The following is a 20385-nucleotide window of genomic DNA, read 5'->3' as shown; positions in this document are numbered from 1 at the left end:
ATATAAAAGGTTAACACAGTTTGACAATTTAAAAACAGCATAAAATTAAAACCTACAAATTTAAAAAGCTGAAAAAGTTTGGGTGAAGAGATGGGTCTTCAGATTTTTTTTTTTAAAAAAATAGTCATGCCCTCAATAGGCATGCCCTCAACTCCTGCCTGTAGCTTTCAGAGGCATCTGGTGGGCCACTGTGTGAAACAGGATGCTGGACTAGATGGGCCTTGGGTCTGAAACAGCAGGGCTGTTCTTATGTACCGTTTACTCTGCCCCATATTAAAATAGTTCACACTGTTACAAGGAGTCAAATGAGAGCTGCAATTATATGCTCATTTAGTTGCAAATAAGCCCCAATGAGTTCAGTGGGACTGACTGAGTAAAAACGTTTATGTTCAAGGCTATTATGAAGGACAGAGTTGAAACAAAGCATGGCATACTCACTCAGATACAACATGCACCAATATGTATAGATTAAAGGCTCATACTAATTAAGCATAACCATGGCAGTTATTAGTATACTGTCTTAAACCCTACTCTCCTATTCTGTCCACTGAATATATACAGATAGTTCTGTGACAATCAAGCTTAATGTACAGTTAACTTGTTGGTTAACTTACCACTTGTCTCATTTATTTAACTGGTCCATTTGCAGAAATCCCACAAGTCTGATAAAGGCTGCTTCCAGTCTTCTCCCATTAACTTGTTCAGGTTAAGAGATTTAAAATATTCTAGGCGGTGGCTATAAAATAAAGGATCCAAAAGCTCAGACATTCTCCTATACAAACCTCCTGAACTGGTATGAATGTTATGGTAAATTAACATAACGTGATAATTAGGATCAGCTTATTCTTTACCACCCCAAGAAATGGCATCATATTTTATGCCTGTCTTTATCAATGGTTTATTACGCTGGTTGAACAGCTATATTTTGAAACAAGCAGACAGTATAATTATCAATATTATTAGTTCTCCTGGGTGCGCCTTAGAATGTGCGTCCCGGCGCCCAGCTGATTGGCTGGGCGGTGGCTGCGCCTGATCGGCTGAGGTGCACTCAGGAGGACTGGTCGCTGCTGAGGTGGCGGGCCTAGCCGTGGAGGTGGGCGGGCAGGCGGGAGGGCAAGAGAATGGGGAGGGAGGGAGGGGAGAACAGTCGGCCCCAAAGAGTGCACAGATGCTCTGTGTGAGTCAGCTAGTCATACTTCTATTTCACTAAGAATGAAGACAACCTATACAGTGAATGGTAGGATTAGAGCAGGGCTGCTCAATTTTACCCACCTACCCGCTGCAGATATTGGCCTACAACTCCCACAGTTCCTGGCTATTGACTGGTTTGGCTGGGGATTATGTGAGCTATAGTCCAAAAACAGCTGGAGTGCCCAAGTTGAGCAGCTCTGGATTAGATGTTTTATGATACAGCTGCAAAAAAGCCATATGGCACTATATGCAGGATGTTTCAAGCTAGGGCTCATATGCTGGTCAACTGGCTAGTCAAATATCATCATCAGTATCAATAGATATCTATTATTTCACCACAGTCAAATATTCCATAAAGCCAAGAATGCTGCTGTGTAGGTGGGCAGTTTTCCTTTTTTAAATTTATTATGGTATAATTGGCTAGTAAGGGCAAGAATTTGGGCTTGTACCTAGCCCTGCAGTAGTCTGGGGCAGGGTTTCTTAACCTTGGGCCCCTAGATGTTGTTGGACTACAACTCCCAGAATCCTCACACAGGGCCTTTGTGGCTGGGGATTCTGGAAGTTGTAGTCCAACAACATCTGGGGGCCCAAGGCTACGCAGCAGAGCAGAACTCCTCCTACTGTCCACCAGCTATAGTTTCATTCCTAAACAAGAACAGGAACTCAAGCATTTATGAAGGGTCTGGGGTGCATTTATGGGTTTGTTTGTTTGGGTTTTTTTTAATACAGTAGTGTAATCTCAGTTAAACTTTAATAAAATGTCAATACAAATAATGTTACACTCAGGTGCTATAAAATAATATCCCTCCCATAGTAGTCTTTTGGTTGCCATAATGGAAAAGGTCTACTTACAAATCAGGTTTCTGTTCTTTCCGAATCTCATGTGGAGGTACAGGGTAGAGGGCTTCATATATTCTATTCACACCTGACCCATGAATTGCAAATGCATTGAATTTGTCAGTGGATGGTGGGAAATAACTCCAAGGGAGATGAACTCTGCCATTCCACCTGGCACTTACTCTTGACACTTCATACAATAAAAGCAACTCTTGCTGTGTTTAAATAGAAAAATGCAGATTCATCTTAGCCCCTAAAGTAATCATGCATTTAGAAAAGAAGATTCATGACAGTCTTACAAAAGCTCACTAAATTATGGGCACGTTTTACTGTTTCCGGTTTTTAACCAGTAATACCCAAGCAATAATTAACCCATCTCAATCTAGTTTATAAAACTTAGCAGTTAATATTTCTTTAAGTTTACCCAAAAGGGAAAAGTAGGAAAAAAATCTTAAAGCTTCGTTGCCACCAGAAAAAGATATATTGGAAAAACTTGTTATATACACAGTATCACTGGAAATTTTTTTTTTTAACTTCAAACACCTGCTAACTTGGCAAAGAGGCACCTTTTACTGTGGTGATTCTCTTGTATTTAGCAGGGGGAGAGTAACTGGCCATATCCACCCCCAGCACTGTACCTCCAGTGACTGTTGCTGGTGTCTATCATGTTTCTTTTTAGAGTGTGAGCCCTTTGGGGACAGGGATCCATCTTATGTATTTATTATTTATCTATGTAAAATACCCTGGGGCATCTTTGGAAGGGCGGTATAGAAAGCGAATAATAATAATTTTAAAAAACCAGTGGTATAAGCAGCCACATAGAAACTGCAAAAATCTGTCCCAACTGTTCAGAAATGTGGAGAAAACGGAGGCATTTTCATACATTGCTGGTAGGAGCAAAAGCTTTGGACACAGGATCACTTACCCAGTAAGTAAAATTATTGGAGTGCACTTACCTTTGGACCTGAAGATCTGGCTGTTGACCTGTCTTAAAGATAAGGAGGTCATTCACACAACCGAAAACTGGGCAGGACACTTGTTCGACCCAGGTTTGGGAGCTGTGTATGCTCCCAATTTTCAGTTGTGTGAAAGCAAACAATTAGGTAGGAGGAGGGTGAAGTGATTGTGTGGGATCAAGGTAGGAGAAAAGCTGGGTTGGACAGCTTTTCCTCCTACTGCGGTCAAATGCTGGGTAGGACAGTGCTCTCCTCTCCAGCTTTTCTTTTTACCTTGATTGCACACAATCACTTTTCCTTCCTCCTACCTAGTTGTTTGCTCCTACACAACCAAAAATTGCAAGCACACACTTGTCCTATCCAGTTTTCAATTGTGTGTAAGACCTCGCTGTCTGATCTACCAAGTTGTGAGACGGGAATGCTTCTTCATGTGCATGGAAGAAAAGAGCCATTTTTGCCACCCCTCCTTTCTCCTGCAGCCACCTGTGCCTCCCAAAAATATGGACCTAAGGGTCCTGCAACCCTCAGGGACATATTTTGGGAGGCACAGGTGGCTGCAGAAGCAAGTAGGGGTGGGTGAAAATTGCTCATCTCCCTATGCATGTAAGGAAATATTCCCCATGTACAACTACTTTGGGCATTAAGGATCATGAGACCCTTTCTCTCCCCCATCCCAAACCACCATATACAATATTGGCTGTCAGAGGATTATATGTGAAATACTGGAACTAAGGTGAATTTCCCAGTTTAAGGGAATGGCGTATCAAAACTATCGGACTTTGCCTAATTAAATAAGATCACTTGGTAAATTCATATGGAAAGGAAAGAAATGCTTAGGTTTTTAGAAATGCACAACATAGGATTAGAGGTAACCTTTGCTGCAACTTCTCTTCAATGCTTACTGTCTGGCTGGTTTTTATTTTCTGGTTTGAACCTTAACTAGAATTGCATTTATTTAAAAAATGTGTGTTTTAGAACTTTTTCTCCCTTATTTTGGTATTATGGTGTAAACTTTATTAATAAAAAAACACAAGGGTCACTTACTTTGCATACTTTCCTTCTGCCAGACAGCAACAGTACAAGATGCTGCCCATGCCTATGAAAACATGATATAGTCATACTAGAAGTATGTTCACAAATATGTCTGCAATCCAGAGGTGGGTTATCGATGAAAAGAACTGTCCTATCTAAGGAAATGCAAATAATTTCTATATAGGCATCAGCTATGTAATTATATGAGAAGAAGTTGAGCTACAGGGTTACATTTGCAAGCAGGACTGCACAAAGTTACACATTTCTTTTTAGCCCATATTTAATGAAGCTATTAGATCCTCTAATAATTGTCCATCATTTTCACTGGCCCACCATTATAACTGATGTACCACTAAAAATCCCTGGTATTTTTCTAATCTTGCCTTCCCCATGCCCAGTCTCAATAATAAGAACTTTTACACTTATGTACATTTACTGCCTCAAGTCTTGGACCTTCCTCCCTCAGTTTCATGTGGCAAGGGGTAGGGGGAGAAGGTATCCATTGATTATTGTTCTGCTCCTACAACTGGAAGATTGGATGCAAATGGAGTTCCCAGGTTCAATACTGAACCAAAATGATTTAAAGCAGAGCTTCAGCAAATGCAGATCCTTCCACCACTGCAGTACTAACACTTGCCAAAAACTTTCCTTTTCGTGCCACAGTTGAAAGAGAATCCCATCCTGGGTAGAACCAAGAACTAGGAAACAAGGACTGAGCTTTCCTTCACTTTGTACCCCTATCACGGAAGGCAGCCTCGGAACATTTTTTGCCTGCTCCCAGACAAAAATTTTTCCCTTGCTGAAGGAAGAATGCAAATACATGCAGCTGACTTTGCTATGGATGATTCTGGCCCTGCCCATCATCCTGCTGTTCTCCTCCTACTTACTGTATGAAGCCTGCATTGCACGACCCTTATAGCTGTTTCATTGCCTTTTTTTGTTTGTTGCACTGCCATTAAGAAAAACTAATGCTATTCTTTACACAACATAGAACCAACAGTTCTTTTCCAGAACGGCTCCAGGCTGATAGGAGTGACGAAGAACAAGTCTAGGGTTAGGCTTAACTCTGACAAAAAAGGCTAGGTCCATTTTTTACCTGCACAAAACCATAGGATCCCTTAGAACTTTACTACTCCAAATAGGGATGTGCAAAAAATTTCGGGCACAGAACGATCTGTGCACGAAACGAACAATTTCGGGTGATTCGGGGCTGAACCGAATCACCCCCGATGTCCCCCGATATTTTTTGGGCACGAGCCGAATCACCCGAATTTCGGGCACGAAAAATTCGGGTGATTCGGTTCACGGTTGATTTTTGGTGATTTTTTAAAGTTTTAGTGACTTTGGGGCAGTTCGGGGGCATAGCATGGGATCTGGGCAAAAGGAGTGGGGTGGGGTGGTAGTGCCTAATGGGTGCAGGCTACCACCCCAATTTCAGGGGGATTGGGCAAAGGGCTGATTTTTGGTAAATTTCTGAAAATTTCATGTCTTTGGGGCAGATTGGGGCATATTGGGGCAGAAAGTGGGGCCTGGGGCAGAATAGTGGGGTGGTGTGGTAGTGCCTAATGGGTGGAGGCTACCACCCCAATTTCAGGGGGTTTGGACAAAGGGCTGATTTTTTGAGAATTTTTGAAGTTTTAGTGACTTTGGGGCAGTTTGGGGGCAGAAAGTGGATCTGCCCCAAAATAGTGTGGTGGGGTGGTAGTGCCTAATGGGTGGAGGCTACCACCCCAATTTCAGGGGGATTGGGCAGAGGGCTGATTTTTTGAGAATTTTTGAAGTTTGGGTGTCTTTGGGGCAGATTGGGGGCAGAAAGTGGATCTGCCCCAAAGGAGTGGGGTGGGCTGGTAGATAGTGCCTAATGGGTGGAGGCTACCACCCATCCCCAATTTAAGAGTGATTGGGCAGAGGGGTGAATTTTGATGAATTTATTTGTATGAGGTTTGTCTTCATAAGGTGAAGTGTGCTAAATTGATTACTTCCTCATATTATTCATAGTAAAGGAAAGTGTGAAAAAGTGAAAGTGGGGTCATGAGAGTTGTTTAATTGAAAAATAGCTCATTTGCTATGATAGAATGAGAATTCACACCTCAGAAAAGGTGTGAATTCTCATTCTATCATAGCAAATGAGCTATTTTTCAAACAACTCTTATGAAGACAAACCTCATACAAATAAATTCACCATAATTCACCCCTCTGCCCAATCACTCTTAAATTGGGGATGGGTGGTAGCCTCCACCCATTAGGCACTATCTACCAGCCCACCCCACTCCTTTGGGGCAGATCCATTTTCTGCCCCCAATCTGCCCCAAAGACACCCAAACTTCAAAAATTCTCAAAAAATCAGCCCTCTGCCCAATACCCCTGAAATTGGGGTGGTAGCCTCCTCCCATTATGCACTACCACTCCACCCCACTATTTTGGGGCAGATCCACTTTCTGCCCCCAAACTGCCCCAAAGTCACTAAAACTTCAAAAATTCTCAAAAAATCAGCCCTTTGTCCAAACCCCCTGAAATTGGGGTGGTAGCCTCCACCCATTAGGCACTACCACCCCACCCCACTATTCTTCCCCAGGCCCCACTTTCTGCCCCAATATGCCCCAATCTGCCCCAAAGACATGAAATTTTCAGAAATTTACCAAAAATCAGCCCTTTGCCCAATCCCCCTGAAATTGGGGTGGTAGCCTGCAACCATTAGGCACTACCACCCCACCCCACTCCTTTTGCCCAGATCCCATGCTATGCCCCCGAACTGCCCCAAAGTCACTAAAACTTTAAAAATTCACCAAAAATCAGGATTTTGCCCAATTCCCCTGAAATTGGGGTGGTAGACTCTACCCATTGGGCACTACCACCCCACCCCAAAATTTTGCCCCTGGGCCCCTTTTTACCCCCCCGAATCGATTCGGATTCGGATTAAATCCGAATCCGAACCGAATCAAGGGTGATTCGGGTGACCCAGATTCGGGCACAAAACAGAACAGGGGTGATTCGGTTCGGGTCTGAGCCGAATCACCCGAAATCCCGAATTGCACACCCCTAACTCCAAAATCATGCTTACACAGCAGATATATTATTTATTTGTTATTTATTTATTTATTGCATCTATTTAAGCAATAGGTTGCAACTGAAAATGGCAAAATAAGTTGGTACAGTTTTAAAAGATTTTGAAATGTTTACTTACGGACAGAGCTCCACTTCTAAGTATTGTTCTGTTTGGCCATTCAGGAAGAATGCTTCTACAACTAAAAACCCACAATACTTTAGTAGTGAGTTCATCCTAAATCATTTTTACACATCAGAAATTTTGTCTTATTTTCAATTCGAATTTGCCCAGTAGCCTTACTAACTGTATTTAGTCTCCATTAGGTGACAGAACTTTAAAAAATGTTTATTACTGTAATTTAGATTAGTTTTACATCTGCTACAAAGACAATTACAGAACTGGGGCAATAAACCAATTCTTCTGTTTAGGTAAGGATGGAATGAGTTGTAAAAAAATAAGTTTTTGTAATTGAGGTCAGCTGTCAAAGAGGTAAGTAAGCAAAGGTTAGGAACTCTGAGGCCAGTGTGTGTGAAATTGCACAGAATGGAGCAATCTCTCACCACAGTGGCCACAAGAGGGGGGGGATCATAGCAGCAAGAAATTGATAACGATGAAATCCTAAAGCAATGGACTGAATATGAAAACTGAGGTAGTAGGAAAAGAAACTCATCCATATACATGAAAAGGCTACTCAAGAATCCTGCTGCTGCATTCAGATGCAGTGGGGAGTCAACAGAAGCAGCTATAAAAAAGGAGTAAGGCAGTAAGGATATCATGCAAATTGCCTCCATAAGAATGGATTCCTCTACCTAGGAAAATATAGTTATAGGGAGTTCTGCATATTTATTCCAAAAACAGAGAAGAAAAAGCATAGGAAAAAATGTGCACCCCAATTAACCGTTTTAAAATGCATATTTGGCGTGAGCATAGAGTTATCTTCCATCTTGAGAATCATAATATACACAAAAATGACTTCAGATTATCTGCTAGAAAGGCATGTGAATATATTTGACAAATTTTTTTACAGTACACGTATTTGTCAATTTGATTACAGCACAACATAAAGTTTGTTATTTTTGCAGCAATGCGGCAAGACTGAAAATTAAACTTATGTGGCTTGTGTGTGTAAGATAACAAGAGCACTAATTTGGTGACAAAGATATTGTTTTAAAATGAAAAACTAAAGTAGCCAGAAAAGTGTATCTTATATTATATATTCCTGTTCTGTTGAATATATTTGAAGCAGAGTTGTAGCACTGAAAAGCCTACTTTCACAGTTATCGCCTCTGTGGTGCAAAATGGAGAGTTCTATTGAAAGCCAGGCTGTGATTAAGTATAGTTGTCCCTCGCTAACCGCAAGGGTTCAGTTCCTGGAAACCCTCACGGTTGGCGAATTTGCAGTAGACAAGCCACTGGAGAGGAGAGCTGGTCTTGTGGTAGCAAGGATGACTTGTCCCCTTAGCTAAGCAGCATCCACCCAGGTTGCATATGAATAGGAGACACTCAAAGTGTGAGCACTGTAAGATATTCCCCTTAGGGGATGGAGCTGCTCAGGAAAGAGCAGAAGGTTCCAAGTTCCCGCCCTGGCATCTCCAAGATAGGGCTGAGAGAGATTCCTGCCCGCAACCTTGAAGAAGCCACTGCCAGTCTGTGTAGACAATGCTGAGTTAGTTGGACGTATGGTCTGACTCAGTATATGGCAGCATCCTATATTCCTATGATTTCAATGGCAAACAGGGGGCTAGGGGAATCGTGGTCGCAAAGCGAGCAAAAACACAGTTTTAAAAATGGGAAGAACCAACCCCCCAAATTATAAAATTTTTAAAAAAAACCCGGAGGGAGGGGATTTGTAATCGCCAAACCACAGATACTCAGGTTGGCAAGGGCGGTCACAATTTCCCAATCACGGATACTCAGATCCACGATTGGAAAAACCATGATAGGTGAGGGACAACTGTATGTTATTTTGACTTGGGATGGAGTAGTGATTAGGGGAGCCTTTCAAGTCAGTCAACAAAAGTTACAACTCCACCAAAACTACATACTAGCCTGCCTAAATTAGTAGTAAGTGGCATGCAAAAGCAAAAAGATAATTGACGTTTACAAGGCTGCCATGCCTGGTTGCCCGAGGTGAGGCTTATTCATCACAGGCTATGGTGAGTGGCTAACAAAGCAGATATTTAGCAAAAACAGCAGACATTAGTTTGAGGCACTTGATTTAGCAGCAGATCCTTTTCAAAAATATTCTGACTCCAGTTTGGAAGCCAGTGAGCTGAAATAATTGGAAATGGCAACCATACTAGATGAGCTCTTGTACAAGATAAAACTTATTTTAAACAGGCATTTAGTGCAACTTTATCTAGCATGAAAGTAGGAGACTTAATAGTACTCTGAGGTCTAGTTCCAATGTCACTTTTCTATGCTCCTGTCTTAATGTAAATAAAATCTTCATCACATGGGAAAGTTAATATACAAGCTTGACACATGGATCTTGTGAAACCTTCAAAGCTGATCTGCTGAAATCTAGGTATAAATCTTTTTTAAAAGTTTTGCACCTTCAGCTTTTTTATATCAGTTACATACAGTACTTGAAGATGTGAGAACAGGGAGCCAATATTTAAATTAATCCTTAGTCACTTGTTATCTATGGCAACTGGTTTCCAGAAATGTATGGTACCCAGTACTAAGCTGGTCCCTACTTTGTGAATATGGAAACAGTAGGATGCCCTATAATTGGCCAATCATTTTTACACATTTGCTAATAAGTAGGGATGTGTGGACTGACTTGATCTCAAGCTAGTTCAGCTCGAGGGCTCAATCTTGAACCGAACCAGGCGCAGTCTGGTGATGCCAAAACATTTGTTTTTCAAAAGAGTTGACTTGCCACCTTGTGGAGTGCTGCTGTGACTGGGGGGTGTCTTTGGAGGCCCCCCTCCCCCTGGGGGCCTCCCCCAGTCTTGTCCCTGTTTGTGCACACGGTGGCCATTTTTTGGGCCGCCACGCAAGTGCACGGGCCATTTACATGGCTAGGTCATGCAAATGGCCCGCATGGATTCATGGCAGCCCAAGAATGACCACCACAGACGCAAATAGGGCCAAAATGGGCTGAACCAGCCTGTTGGGAGACGGAGGGAGGTGAGCCTACAGAGGAACCCTCTAGTGGCCGCAGCAGCACCCCCCAAGGCTGCAGAAGCCCTCAGTGATGGTAAGTCAACCTTTAATTTTGTTTTAAATATTGGTACACTGAACCAGTTCAAATTCAAACAGAACTGGGAAGCCCATTCGGGGGTGCCAAAACCAGATATACTCGGTCCAGTTTGAATCAGAACCAGGCAAACCGGTTTCATGTACATCCCTACTAATAATCATGTATTTAAAATGCTACCCACATAACAGCTTGCTAAAACCATCTCTGCCTTTTATCATATCTTGTCACTGTAATTTAGATAATATTTCATTTCACTTGGCTTTCTGAAACTCAAGCCCATGACAGTTTTCATCAGGGGAGTGGCATTCATTCAGATTTAGATAACTGGATTATTTTTTACCATATAATACAATCCTAAAACAGGCATTGCTTTACTTAGCAGGCAGAAAGCTTAGAGAACACTAAAATGAACACAGATTTCATGAAAATTATTTTTCAGGATGGCCAAGGAACATGCTTAGTATATAATTATACTTGATGTTCACTCAGGTCATATAGCCTCAAATAAAGAGTAAACAGCCTTCCAATTAAAGAGGAAGTGATCTGGTTGGCCCACCTTAACATATGCTTTAAATCAAGTTAAGAGTTTCAAGTATCTACATACAACCACTCTTCATGAGTTTAGCCATACAAAATACATCTTTCTAGACGTTCCTCTTCGTAACAATATCGACCTCTATTCCAGATTTATTGCCAAAATATCCCACATTTAAACTTGCAGTTAAGTTATTTCACTTACCCTCATAGTCCCACAATCCACTGAATGGTTTTCCTGGTTCACCAGGAGGAGCTGGAGGATCATTAAAGAATGGAGCACTCACTTCCATCAACATTCCTGCATTCTCAGGAGTCAGTCTTATCATTACTGGGTCATGGGACACTGGAAAGCTGTTCCAAGTGTGTTCAATTTTAAATTCCATCTAAATGTTGTACATTAAGTTTAAACATATTAATTTTGTTTAATTCAAATTTTGCCAGTAAAGTTAGTCTTTAATTCAAACAGATACTGTAGAATTACCTTCCCTGAACTCTATTGCAACTTTATTCATATGGCCCATTTTCATTGACAAGTGATAACTGAAAAAATGAGTGTTTGCTTGCCTGTTACTAAAAACGTTTAAATCAAACATTTTACTAGAAGCAGAAGAAATCACAGCAGCTGATATCTGGACTAAGTTACTCATGAGCAGTCCCACTGAAATCAATGGAATAAAGTTAGTCATTGTCCTGTTATTTTAATGAGACTATTCATGAATAACTTTGCTTGTCAGTCAACAACTTCTATATAAATTCCATGACATGCAGCACAGCCCTAAGTATGTTTATTCAATAGTAAGTCCCTAAGGATCTAATAACTTACTCCCTAATAAGCAAGCTTTGGATCACAGCTTTCTTCAAGTTTTTTGAAGCAGCAAGATTAACAATACATGTTTTTCCACCTCCCATGCTTATGAGAAGAATTTCTCATTTACAGAATATATCTAGAGCTGTTCCTTGAAAACATGAAGCCATGCAAGATAACTCATATGATCAATACAGAAAAACAGATCAGTAAACTAAGATCAGTCAAATAGACATAACATGCGACATGCAAAAAACAATAAAAGCTGCCTATGTGTACAGTACCATTGTTAAAATATAGCCTCCACAACATTCTACAATATGCCAATTCAACTAGAACATGTAGGAATGGTATCACATTTATTGCAACAGAGATAGACTACGATGCAAGCAGACAGGTGACTTGTCTTACTCGAACTTTCATTCAGAGCTTGGCATATCGTTAACTCAGCAGTGAATAAGAATAAAATGCTTTGCTGGAACTCCAGACTATTCTTCCTGGTATTTTGTACCTGTCTGTTCCTGCCCATTTTCACCACAGGGTGTCCACAGTGATCACAAAATTAATTTGCACAAATATGCAAATAAAATGCCATCCTCCAAATAAAGTTATGTTTCCACAGCAAGACTGGTCCTGAACAAATGTTCTACCTATGGATGTTATAAAATATGCCAAGGTAGTAGAGGACATTCGAATTATGTTTTAACTCTGTGATAAAAAGCAAGTTTCATTTTACTAACAGGGTTATGGGAATCTATGCAATATAACACTGTGGCTGTGAACAAGGATTCAAACTGATTCATAATACAGCAGCCTCTCTCCTGTGGTCCGGCAACCCATCGCTCTACTATGCAACTTGCACTTGCTTCTTCCTACAGCCTTCTTGGCAACACCCCCATCAGGAATTTAAGAGTACCAGACAACACTTTCTTGCCTATGCAGTCTGTGGCACTCCACAGAAATTTAGAGCTGGAAAGGACCTTGGGGAGTCTTCCAGTCCAACCCTCTGATGAGTGCAGGAAACTGCTACAGCATCCCTAACAGATGGCCATCCAGCATCTGCTTGAAAACCTCTAGTGAAGGAGAGCTCGCCATCATGGGAGCAGACTGTTCCACTGTTGAATAGCTCATACCGTTTGGTAAGTCTTCTTAATGTCTAGCCTAAAATACCTCCTTGTAATTTTAGCCTATTGGTTCTAGTCCTGACCTCAGGAGCTACAGAACAAGCCTGACCTGTGTGACAGCCCTTCAGATATTTGAAGACAACTATCATATCCTGTACTCCCTTAGCCTTCTCTTCTCCAAGCTCAATCTATCCAGTTCATTCAACTATTTTTCATATGTTTCAGGACTCCTCATCATCTTTGTTCCCTTTCTCTGAACCATTCCAGTACATCAAAGACCTCCTTAAGATGTGGTATTCCAAGTACTGTAAACTCTGACTAGTATAGAACAAAGTGGTTTTCACAATCCTAGACACTATGTCTGTTAATGCAGTCAGGGTGGATAAAAATCAATGATTTTTTTTTAAAAAATTAAAAAATGGATTTTTAAAATTTAAATTGGATGTTTTTATTTAAATCAGATCTTTTAAATAAAATGCTTTCTGAGGAAAAATCTATCTAAAGATAGTTTTCTATTTAAGATACACTATAGTCCAAAGGTATTCATCATGAAATAAGGATTAGTTTTTAATTATGTAGCATGAGGCTGTACATATGCAATGTTTAAATTTTTGGTAGATTAATTCCACTAATCCATTCACAATGTCATGCTCTTCCAAAGGTTTCTGTAAGATTATTTTGGGCAATTTTTCTATCTAGAAGAGGACCAAAAATGAAACCATCTGGTTGTAAATATTAAGATTATACCAGCAAAAATGAGTCTTTATGCTCTCAGTACCGATCCCTGAGAGACCCCACTTCTTGCTTCCCTCCACTTAGAGAACTGTCCATTTATACCTATTCTCTGTTTTCTGTCCTTCAACCACTTGCCACTCCACACATGAACCTGTCCCCTTATCCCTTTATTAATTATTATTATTATTATTACATTTATATCCTGCTCTTCCTCCAAGAAGCCCAGAGCGGTGTACTACATACTCGAGTTTCTCTTTCACAAGAACCCTGTGAAGTAGGTTAGGCTGAAAGAGAAGTGACTGGCCCAGAGTCACCCAGCTAGTTTCATGGCTGAATGGGGATTTGAACTAGGGGTGTGCGCGGAACGCGGAGCTGTGGTCTGGCACTGAGGTAGGGGGTTCCATTAAGGGCGGGGGAGGGTTTACTTACCCCTCCCGCGCTTTCCCCACTCCGGCACCGTATTTACTTTACAAATCGGGCAGCAGGATACCTCCCTGCCACCCCTTTTCCCGCTGGCTCCTTGTTCTTTTCAAATCGGGCGGCAGGATACTTCCCTGCCACCCCTTTGCCCGCTTGGCTCGTTGTTCTTTCCAAAATCGGGCGGCAGAATACCTCCCTGCCGCCCCTTTCCAGGCTTGGCTGCAAAAGGCTTTAAGAAGCCTTTTGCAGCCAAGCAGGGAAAGGGGCGGCAGGGAAGTATCCTGCCACCCGATTTCTAAAAGAAGCCTAGCGGGGAAGGGGGCGGCAGGGAGGTCCCTGCCGCCCCTTTTCCACTGGGCTCCTTTCCAAAGAACAAAGAAACCTCCCTTGCCCTTAATGGAACCCCCCACCCCAATCCTTCCGAACCGGACCGCCCCGTGTCCGGACCAGTCCAGAGGCCTGTAGAATGGCGTCCGAACCAGTCCAGGCACATCACTAATTTGAACTCAGGTCTCCCCGGTCCTAGTCCAGCACTCTTTTGTTGACAAAGTATACCTGGACTTCCAAAAAACTTTCAACTGGATCACCTTTATCCTCACACCTGTTGACACTCTCAAAGAACTCCAAAAGGTTGGTGAGACCAGATTTACCTTTGCAGAAGCTATGCTGGTTCTCCTTTAGCAGGGCCTGTTCTTCTATATGCTTAACAAGTTTATTCTTAAGAATTCTTTCCATCAATTTGCCTGCAACAGACCTTAAGCTAACCTGCCTGTAATTGCCCAGACCCCACTCTTTGAAAATTGTTTACATTGGCCACTTTCCAGTCCTCCGGCACACAGCCTGATTGTAGGGATAAGATATATTTTTGCAAGGAGGTCTGCAATCTCACATTTGAGTTCTTTGAGGACTCTTGGGTAGATGCCACATGGTCCTGGCAATTTGTTAATTTTTCCAAACAGTGTAGAACATTGTCTCTTGTCTCCTCTATCTGACAAAGTTCTTTAGCCTCTGTCCCTGAGATGCTCAGTTCAGGCACAGGTATTTGCAGTGTTTAGGTAGCACTTGCAAGCTGCCACGCTCCACCCACAATCCTGTGTGGGGTGGCAGCACTCCACCCGGCAAACGACCAAGCAGCTCCGTGGCCCTAGTCTCCTCATTGTGTGGAGCCTCCACGCACACGCAGACCAGGGTCACACCTGCTTATTAATCCTTAAAGGTGTCTCCTGCCACCCCTCCGGCACTGCCCTCACCGACCACTACTGACCTTAAGGGATGGCATTTGCCGAACCAGATAATACCAAGCTCCTGTTGGCTATCATCCAGGCATTTTTTAAAAAACTGCTCCGAGACCTTTTTTATTTTAAGTGCCAGCAGTCCAGTTTCATCTTGGTTCAAATGGAGACCATCCCTTTTGTACAGGCTCGTCTTGTCCCAAAATGTATCCCAGTGCCGAACAAATCTATGCCCCTCCTCCCAGCACCACCATCTCATCCACACATTGAGACTCCTCAGCTCTGCCTGTCTCTCTAGCCCTGCACATGGGACAGGTAGTATTTCTGAGAAAGCTACCTTGGGGGTCCTGGACGTCAATCTGTTACCTAGCAACCTAAATTTGTTTTCCAGGACCTCCCAACTACATTTCCCACATCGTTGGTGCCAACATGAACATGACAACAGACTCCTCCTCAACATTGCTTAACAGTCTGTCTAGAATCCACATTATATCCGCAACCTTTGCACCAGGCAGGCAAGTCACTGTGTGGTCTACTTATGGGTCACCAACCCATCTATCTATACTCTTAATGATCAAATCACTAGGAGCACCCTCCCCCCAAGAATATGCACAGAGAGATGATCCAAGAGTCAGGTTGGCTATATTGTTGATAATGAGCAAGGAAAGGGTTTGATAGTTCTTTTGTAATTAAGATTACAAGCCTTTAAGACAGAGAAGCAGTATCAGTTTACATAGCCTATGATCAAGTGGAGACAGTTTGATACACACATCCCAAATTCAGAAGTCACCTACTACAAGGAGAAAACTGGTTTGGCACATCATTACTCCAACAGCTCTACTCTTCAGGAAGCCCAGGAGAAGAACAATTTTTACTCCACTGAGAACACATTTTTAACACATGAACCCTATCTCACTACAGCAGCTAATTTTTGAGCAGAGTTAACAAGCACAGATGGAAGCAATGTTGGGTTGCAGAAGTAACCCATCACACACCAAGAAAGGGCAATTCATAGTAATGAAAAAGAAATTACATTTACTGAAAGACTAACATCAGTATTAAGAGGCATCAAGAAAAGCATCAAGCTTGCTTTTCAACCTCTGAACAGAGACCGAGATCAGAATTTAAACGTGACTTCACTAGAATTAATTTAAATCAAGCCTTATTCAAGGTAAGGAGTTGTTCCTCCTCTTGTACCTCCTAGCCCTCACTTCTCACTAACTACTTTGGGCACAGTCATGTGCTCACTTGGGAGTAAGCCCCACATAGCTTGTTTGGTTATTTCCAAAAAAACATCTAAGTTAGAATTTAACTCACTGTTTGTTAAAATACTTTTAATTTTTGCTCTTTGCTATGCTTCACAACACACCACAACATCCAACATGGCCATCAGCTTTTTTGCCCCCAAAGGGATCCTCTGTCTTTACAAGTTTGTGACAAAAGACTCCACCTGTTGAATTTCTGTTTGTCACACAGCTTACTCAATAGCAAAGGAACCTGGTGGAGAGGAGAGATGGAGTAAGGGGAAAAAATGAACTCCTAAACTGGAGAATGAGGACTAGGAAGCCCATGTTCCGTGACACTGCCTCACTAGCTCTACTGAACTCACCGTGCACGTTCTTCCAATAAATCCTTTTCCTGCAACTTGAAGAAACGAGGAAGCGGGAAGAAGCGACACGTGACATTTTAAACCAATGGGAAACTCCCCGCCCAGCCCACCTAGAATCCGATTGGTTGTCTGTGTCGCGTTGTGGGCGCCCCTTTTCCGCCCTTCACTCCTTTCATTTTACAGTTAGGTCGGTCGTTAAGGAAGTCGGCGTAGCGGTGTTGTGCTAAAGAAGCAGCTGCGGCGGCGTTCTTTCGGGGAAAGGCCGGTGATTGGTGGTGGTGGAGGTGACGTCGCCAAGGGGAAGCCGAGGAATATCTGTGTATTCTCCAGGTTAGATAAGGGTTTTCCCTGCGCTCCACGGCCGGCGGACTTTCAATAGTCTGTGCAGTGGCTTGCAGAGGGAGTGGGTGGGTTTATCTGCCACGGCTTTGTAGAACAGCGGAGGGAATAGGCGGGTTCTCTGGGAAAGAACGGTTTATATAATACCAAAGTGCTTACTCTAAAGTAGCCCTACTGAGTTCAGTTGGATTTATTGCCAGGTAGGTTTGCATAGGATTGTAAATTTGTCCCTTTTATTAATCTGGTACAATTGTAATAATCCTGTTATGGTAACATATTTAAAGCTGTGTGGCTAGGGAGCAAGGCACCGCTCCACCCACAGACTTTCCCCGTTGCCCTCTAAACTGTAGGGGAGAGGAGATCAGGAAGCATCTTGAAGTGGTCCCATGGCCACTGAGGATCTGTCAGTTACACCAGGGGGCATCGGGTCGAGAAGGGGGCTCCCCTTCCCCCGCAGTCCTCTGCTGGGTGATGGGACTGGGGTTAGTGAAGTGGCAGAGAGCAGACCTCCCCTGTTGCCAGCTATTATTCATACTCTTGTTAAGTGAGGCTAGCTTTTGAAGGGGTGGGTGATGGGGGCTCGCTCTCGCACAGTGTTTGGGGGTTCTTTCACACACTTATAGCAAGTAAGTACTTCTGTATTTTTTGAGAAAGAGAGGCTGCTCTGAAGAGCTATACGTGTTCAAAGAGGAGAGCTCTTCCAGATTGTTTTAACAGAGGAAAGTGACTCTGAAAAAGGAAGGGATACCTTGGAGGTTGTCCATGAGCAGGTTGTTTTAAGATTTGAGAGAGACGGTCTGCTTTGAAGCAATGATCAAGCGGACCTGCTTGATCATTGGCTTGGAATGGTTTATTTATATTTTATTTTATTATGTTTATATCCCACTCTTCCTCCAAGGAGCCTAGATGGTGTACATGCTTATATTTATCCTCTCAACAACCCTGTGAGGTAGGTTAGGCTTAGAGGACTGACCCAGATTCACCCAGTGAGTTTTATGACTGAATGGAGATTTGAATTTGGGCCTCCCTGGTCCTAATCCAACGCTAAGCACTACACCATGCTGTCTCTTTGACTGCTCATAGTCAAAATGCACTTAACAGAGAAAGCAGGATTCACCTCCTTCATGACTAAGCACTATTGAAACAAATGAGAAAGCTGGTCATGTCTTACTTAAGTCCCATTAATTTCAGTGAGACTTAGTAATGACTGACTGAGTCTAGATTCTGCTCAAGGAATTTTAAAATATATGGACTTTGAGGAATGAGCATGTTGTACAGTTTGCTTGATGACCCAAATAGTGTACTTTCCCCCTTTTTCTTTGCTAAGGTCAATCCATATCCAGAACAATAGGCTGCTTTCATGACAATGTCTCCTTCTGTGTTTGTTTGTATGAACAGTGAACAATTTGACATCCGAAACAACCATGTATCTATAGAGGGATGTTGTTGAAGTACGACTAGGGAGATCCAGCTTTAAATCGCCATTTAATCATGATGCACATTCGGTGACTTTGTCCCAGTCATTTACTGTATGTTTCAGCCTGGCTTATTTCATGGGGTTGTTGTGAAAATAAAACAACTATGTACACCACACTGAACTCATGTAAATAATAATAAGAGCAGGATGTCAAAGTAAAAAAATAGTGTTGTATGTGTTGCCTTTTGTGGCTATCCTAGGAGTTCTTTCTCCAGTTACTGAAGAGACAGGGATTTCAGTAGTTCTCTTTGAGCATCCCTTTGGTGCACTGATGAGTCAGTAGCTGAATTCCTAACTAATGAACTGCCCTTACAATGTGAAATGTGCCAGTACTGCAGATGGGATTGACTAACTTCCTTGTGAACCGCCCCGGGACCTTTTTGTATGGGCTGGTATGTAAATGTACTAAAACTAAAAACAAACAAAAAACTCAGCACCAGTGCAGGAGAGGGGTGAATTTCAACTGCCTCTTAATTCCCCAGAAGCCCTCCTTGCCACCTGGAAATATGTCCATGGAGCATATTTTCAGGTGGCAGAAGGAAGGGGAAGTCATTGAAATTCATTCCCCTTAGAAGTGCCAGATCACCTTAAGTGGTGCAGTGGGGAAATGCTTGACTAACAAGCAGAAGGCTGTCGGTTCGAATCCCCGCTGGTACTATATTGGACAGCAGCAATATAGGAAGAAAGGCATCATCTCACACTGTGTGGGCAGAGGCAATGGTAAGCCCCTTCTGTATTCTACCAAAGAAAACCACAGGGCTCTGTGGGCACCAGGAGTCGAAATCAACTTGACAGCACAGTTTACCTTTAGAAGTGCCTGTGCTGCATCTGTCTGGAACTTTGAATTTGTCCATAGCACTGATGTATCTCACATTGTCCTAGCACATTGTACAGCCACTGAGACTAGTTGAAGTATTATATTTGGTGTCAATAGGAAGAGGATTGTAACTTTGAACTATAGCTGAAAGAGTTGCCACACAACCACTTCTGATGGTACATGTGGAAATAATTAAATGAGGGGAGGAATCAGGCTGCTCTGCATTTCATGCTAAGAATAGAATGTTTCCAGATTTTGAAAATAATTAAGATTAGAAACAAACATGGAAGTAAACTTTTGAAAACTATTTTTTTCTGACTGATGCAGGTTTTTTCTCTTTGCTGGGCGAGAAGGAAATTACTCTGCTTGAAACCTTCCCATGTTCATGTCTAGATTAAACATTCCAATGGCAACAGAAACTGATTCTCCAAGAGATCAATGTAAGTTCTACAAAAGCTGACGTTAAGGTTCATGCTATCTATTATATATTTTGAAGAATTTGTTTGTTGGTTTGTTTGAAATAAAGACATACTAGTCAACCTGCACAGAGCATCTGTGCGCTCTTTGGGGCTGGCTGTTCCCTTCTCTCTCCTGCCCCACTCTCCCTCCCTCCCTTCTGCCCCACAATCTTGCCTCTCTTGCCCTCCCTCCCCCTCCCACCCCCTTCTCTCACCCTCCCCTCCCTCTCACCCTCCTGCCCACTCTCTCCTGCCCTCCCCCCTGCCCCACTCCCTCTTGCCCACCCTCTCCCCACTCCCTCTTGCCCGCCCCCTCCCCCATGCCCCCTCCCCCATGCCCCTCCACCCACCCACCCACCGACCCCTCCCCCTCCCTTTTGCCCACCCCTCCCCCTCCGCCTACATTTTTAAAAGTTCTACTTACCTGGCTGCCGCCACTGCTCCTCCTCCTGGGCGGCGAACAGAAAAGTCCCGCTGCCCAGTTCTCTCCCACAGGCTCCTCCTGGCCTAGCCGACCCACCTGGCCGAGAGCCGGCTACGCAGCCTGTCCTGCCGGTGGGCC

The 20385-nt window shown here is 42.9% G+C and overlaps 2 protein-coding genes across 24 annotated transcripts in view; one reads left to right on the top strand and one right to left on the bottom strand.

Moving 5' to 3' along the window:
• The window catches only part of C5H4orf33 (chromosome 5 C4orf33 homolog), a 98772-nt gene extending 81867 nt beyond the window's left edge, over positions 1-16905 (bottom strand). For 6 of the 19 annotated variants that reach the window (XR_008308057.1, XR_008308055.1, XR_008308056.1 and 3 more), the window contains exons 1-6: positions 16441-16704; positions 11010-11190; positions 7201-7261; positions 4029-4128; positions 2044-2243; positions 615-736 (exon numbers count right to left, since the gene is read on the bottom strand). Coding sequence is in view for 15 of the 19 variants with exons in the window: in XM_053253327.1 (XP_053109302.1) it covers positions 631-736; positions 2044-2243; positions 4029-4128; positions 7201-7261; positions 11010-11190 (648 nt within the window). In the remaining 4 variants the exon portion in view is untranslated. Of the gene's footprint in view, positions 1-614; positions 737-2043; positions 2244-4028; positions 4129-7200; positions 7262-11009; positions 11191-16440; positions 16705-16732 lie in introns of those variants that run through there. The other 13 variants (XM_053253323.1, XM_053253320.1, XM_053253331.1 and 10 more) reach the window with 8 other exon arrangements.
• A 15-nt stretch (positions 16906-16920) lies between these two features.
• Positions 16921-20385, top strand: part of SCLT1 (sodium channel and clathrin linker 1) — a 92200-nt gene continuing 88735 nt past the window's right edge. Inside the window, exons 1-2 of one of the 5 annotated variants that reach the window (XM_053253319.1) lie at positions 16921-17062; positions 19693-19805. In XM_053253319.1, the coding sequence (XP_053109294.1) occupies positions 19745-19805 (61 nt within the window). In that variant the 5' untranslated portion in view covers positions 16921-17062; positions 19693-19744. The other 4 variants (XM_053253314.1, XM_053253318.1, XM_053253315.1 and 1 more) reach the window with 4 other exon arrangements.

The sequence above is a fragment of the Hemicordylus capensis genome, chromosome 5 (assembly GCF_027244095.1).
Source record: "Hemicordylus capensis ecotype Gifberg chromosome 5, rHemCap1.1.pri, whole genome shotgun sequence".
NCBI classification, from domain to species: domain Eukaryota; kingdom Metazoa; phylum Chordata; class Lepidosauria; order Squamata; family Cordylidae; genus Hemicordylus; species Hemicordylus capensis.
This window is presented reverse-complemented; position numbering and strand designations above follow the sequence as displayed.